This window comes from Lolium rigidum, chromosome 6, assembly GCF_022539505.1.
Source record: "Lolium rigidum isolate FL_2022 chromosome 6, APGP_CSIRO_Lrig_0.1, whole genome shotgun sequence".
Taxonomy (NCBI): Eukaryota; Viridiplantae; Streptophyta; class Magnoliopsida; order Poales; family Poaceae; genus Lolium; species Lolium rigidum.
The window spans coordinates 135635897-135639505 of NC_061513.1; the positions used below are offsets into that span (position 1 = coordinate 135635897).

A 3609-nucleotide genomic window follows, 5' to 3' on the forward strand; every position below is an offset into this window, starting at 1 on the left:
AACGCACGATACATCATAGTGACTATTCCTTATTTGACGAAAAATAGAAGATATGAGATGGAGGTGCACAGGTTCTGATTAAGACAGGCACAACTAGTGGTGATAGATGTGAAACAAGGATACAACTGTCAGGACTATAAACCATGAAGAAGGTAGGATTCGGGATTGAAGAAGAAAATAGGATTTGGGGCAAGTGATTCTGATAGGACACCAACTGGAGAACACCAAAATCCACAAAAAATGTATACTTTAATTTCTACATGAGGCTGCCCAGGTGCGGCGAGACAGAAAGTGAAGTTATGGAACAAAACATAGAGGGGCAACTCCATTCACCAGCATCAGCTAAGTGTGACAGAAAGCCGAAAAGGCCCTATCATCTCACATTATCACTATCACTTAAAAGTTCACTGATTATTCAAGCTGTCACGGCTGAAATGTAGCGAAAGAAAGGCAAGATGAACTATTGACTCCTATAATGCACAGCCTGGCTTATCTTCTACTAATGGAAAGCCTATAGCAAGCAGCTAAAGGAGATCACTACATACCAGACGGTGGTTGGACAATTCGCTTGTCAAAGAGTGACCGATCGAGCACACTTTGGTTTCAGTTTATCCATCTCATCCTGTGATATGGCTATTGGACACTAACACTGTTATGTAGTTATGACAGTCCAAACTACTCCCTCTGTCCCGGTTCATAGGACCTACAGGTATCCCTAGATCATCATTTTGACCAACATAATATAAATTATACAAAATAAAAATTATGTCATTAGATAGTAGAATATCTAAACTTTCTCACGATATATATGCTATCATATATATCTTGTACTCCCTCGGTTCCATGAAAGTTGTCTAAGATTTGTCAAAATTTAGATGTATCTAGACACTAAATAGCATCTAGATACATTCAAATTTTGACAAATCTCACACAACCTTAGTGGGACAGAGGGAGTATTAGGCTGGTCAAATTTATAATCTAGGGATACGCGCAGGCCCTATGAACCGGGCCGGAGGGATACTTAAGATGGTGCCCAGAAACACCTTGCTGCCACTCGAATAAGAACTACGTCCACGGCTCCAGGCCAAGCATTCTCTTGAGACCAATGGAAAGTAACACAACACTTCAACAATCCAATATACATCTTGCTAGGTCAATCCTTGCTACATACATCAATTTCGCCATTGACAGCCAAAAGTGAACAGAGAGCAATAGAACAGGAAATAGGAAAGAATGCACTAGCAGCACCAAACAATTATTCAACCATCAGACCATATTTTATTATTGATATTACATGATACAGATAAAGTACAAGGAAAGCTCTATCCACTTTTGCCTATAGTTAAAAGAGCCTCAAGAACCTAGTACTGGAAAATAAAGGTGATTGTGCCATACTATGCTCACCAACTGCAGTTGATTAATAAGATGCCAAAGTACAGTCCATTGTGACGATAAACAAGAAAGGAAGCCTTGTGGTCAATTAAAGATAAGCTCAGATCTTACCATTGAGCTTCTTCTGGAGAACGTCCATGACAGAACCAAAGTCAGGCTTCACACTGATGGGCGGATTGGCGTACTGGCACAACATGTCCTTGATGTTCTTGTCATGGTAATCAATCTTTGACTGTGTGAACTTCAGACCGTGGGCTGTGCTAACAACCACCGTGCGGTCATTAGTGCCAATTATGCCCTGGTCACGGAGCTTGAACAGAGCAGCAAGCGCAACCCCAGTATGTGGGCAAGCAAACATGCCAGTGAGATCAGCAAGCGCCGTCGCATCCATGAGTTCCTCCTCTGTAGCTTCCTCAACGATACCATCAGTCGCCTTCAGCGCGACAACAGCACGGTCAATAGAAACCGGGTCACCAATCTGTATGGCAGAGGCAAATGTGGTTTCAGCAACGAGCGACTGGAAGTCGGTCCATCCAGACTTGTAGTATCGGTACAACGGATTCGCGTTGGCGGCCTGCGCACAGACAAGGCGTGGAACACGATCAACCAGGCCAAGAACTCTGCACATCTCAAACCCCTTGTAGAAAGCATAGATGTTCCCAAGGTTGCCTCCCGGAATAATGACCCAATCTGGCACCTGCCAGTTGAACTGCTGCAGTATCTCGATCGCAGCGGTCTTCTGCCCCTCGAGTCGAAGGGAGTTGAGGGAATTCGCGAGGTATATGGGGAGCTCAGCCGTGACCTCCCTGATGAGCCGCATGCAGCCGTCGAAATCGGTGTCTAGCGAGAGCACCGTGGCGCCGTTTGCGATGGGCTGGATGAGCTGCTGCAGCGAGATGCGGTCGGCGGGGAGGAAGACGATGGCGGGGATGCCCGCGGCGGCGCAGTAGGCGGAGAGCGCGGCGGAGGTGTCGCCCGTGGAGGCGCAGCCGACGCCGTTGATGGGGCGCGAGAGCGGGGCGCGGCGGAGGCGGTTGACCTGGCTGACGAGGGCCGTCATGCCGAGGTCCTTGAAGGATCCCGTGTGGGAGATGCCGCACTGCTTGACCCAGAGGTCGTTCATGCCGCCGAGGTGGTCGCGGCCGAGGCGCTCGGCCCAGAAGAGGTTGCTGTTGCCCTCGAAGAGGGAGACGATGTGGTCGGAGTCGATCTCGGGGAGCACGAACTCCTTCTTGGACCAGACCCCGGAGCCGTAGGGCCAGGTGGTGCGGCCGACGCGCGAGTCGAAGAGGTCGCGCCAGTAGGAGCCCGGGAAGCGCGCGAGCGCGTCCATGTCGTGGCGCACGTCGAGGAGGCCGCCGGAGGTGGAGCGGTAGACGACGTCGTCGAGCGAGTAGCGCTCGTTGGGGTCGCCGTCGGCGGCCGGGGGGAAGGGCTCGTACCAGGCGGAGAAGGTGGTGGCGGGGCCGCGGAGGCGCGCGGCCTCCTCCCTGATGTTCTCCTCGGCGGGGCGGCGGTGCTTGGTGGCGGTGGTGGAGGCCGATGCGGCGCCGTCGGAGGCGCAGCGCGCGCGGAGTGGGAGGCGGAGATGGGACCTGCCGAGGCGGTGAGGGGTGGAAGAGTGGCGGGAGTGGGGGTGGGCGAAGAGGAGGGAGAGCGAGGAGGTGGTGGCCGCCATGGCGCGGCGGCGGAGGTGTGGCGGCGGGGCAGAGGATGGGACAGGGGAGGAAGAGGGATTAGGGAGGACGTGGTCGGAGGTTTTAGGCTTTGCAGGCACCGTTGATCGATCTGGAAGTTGATTGGACGGCAGTCAGACGCTGACAGGTGGGGTCGTAGGGGAGACGTAGCTTGTTCTGGTTTTTTCTTCAGTTGTGCTTGTGGCTCGTCACCGTAGAATTGAGCCGCCCTAGGGCCAGCTTGCGGCAGACGTGCTCTTTGCAAACTTGTATTTTTCTCCCGCTGGAAAATATAAAATTGAAAGCTTCATGTCTTGCATCTAGCCATTTAAAAATACATGAAAGATTCCATGAAGATTCAACATACATATAATATTCAGCTTTGTGGTGATCAGAGTCTGATCTGTGTGCAGAGAAACAGAACAGATCAAACTCAACTGTATTTCTTCTGAATTTGATGTTTTTCGTTTACCAATGCACAACAGAAAACACAACCTTTGCTAATCTCGTTAGGCTGCGGTGAGATTTGAAAATAACAATT

The 3609-nt window shown here is 50.9% G+C and overlaps 1 protein-coding gene across 1 annotated transcript; it reads right to left on the reverse strand.

Annotated features, from left to right (window-relative positions):
• Positions 1–1255: 1255 nt before the first annotated feature.
• On the reverse strand, positions 1256–3148 carry LOC124660003 (threonine synthase, chloroplastic-like). The gene has a single exon (XM_047197804.1). It carries the CDS (start codon positions 3068–3070, stop codon positions 1493–1495), a length of 1578 nt encoding a protein of 525 aa, XP_047053760.1. The 5' UTR covers positions 3071–3148; the 3' UTR covers positions 1256–1492.
• Positions 3149–3609: the final 461 nt, after the last annotated feature.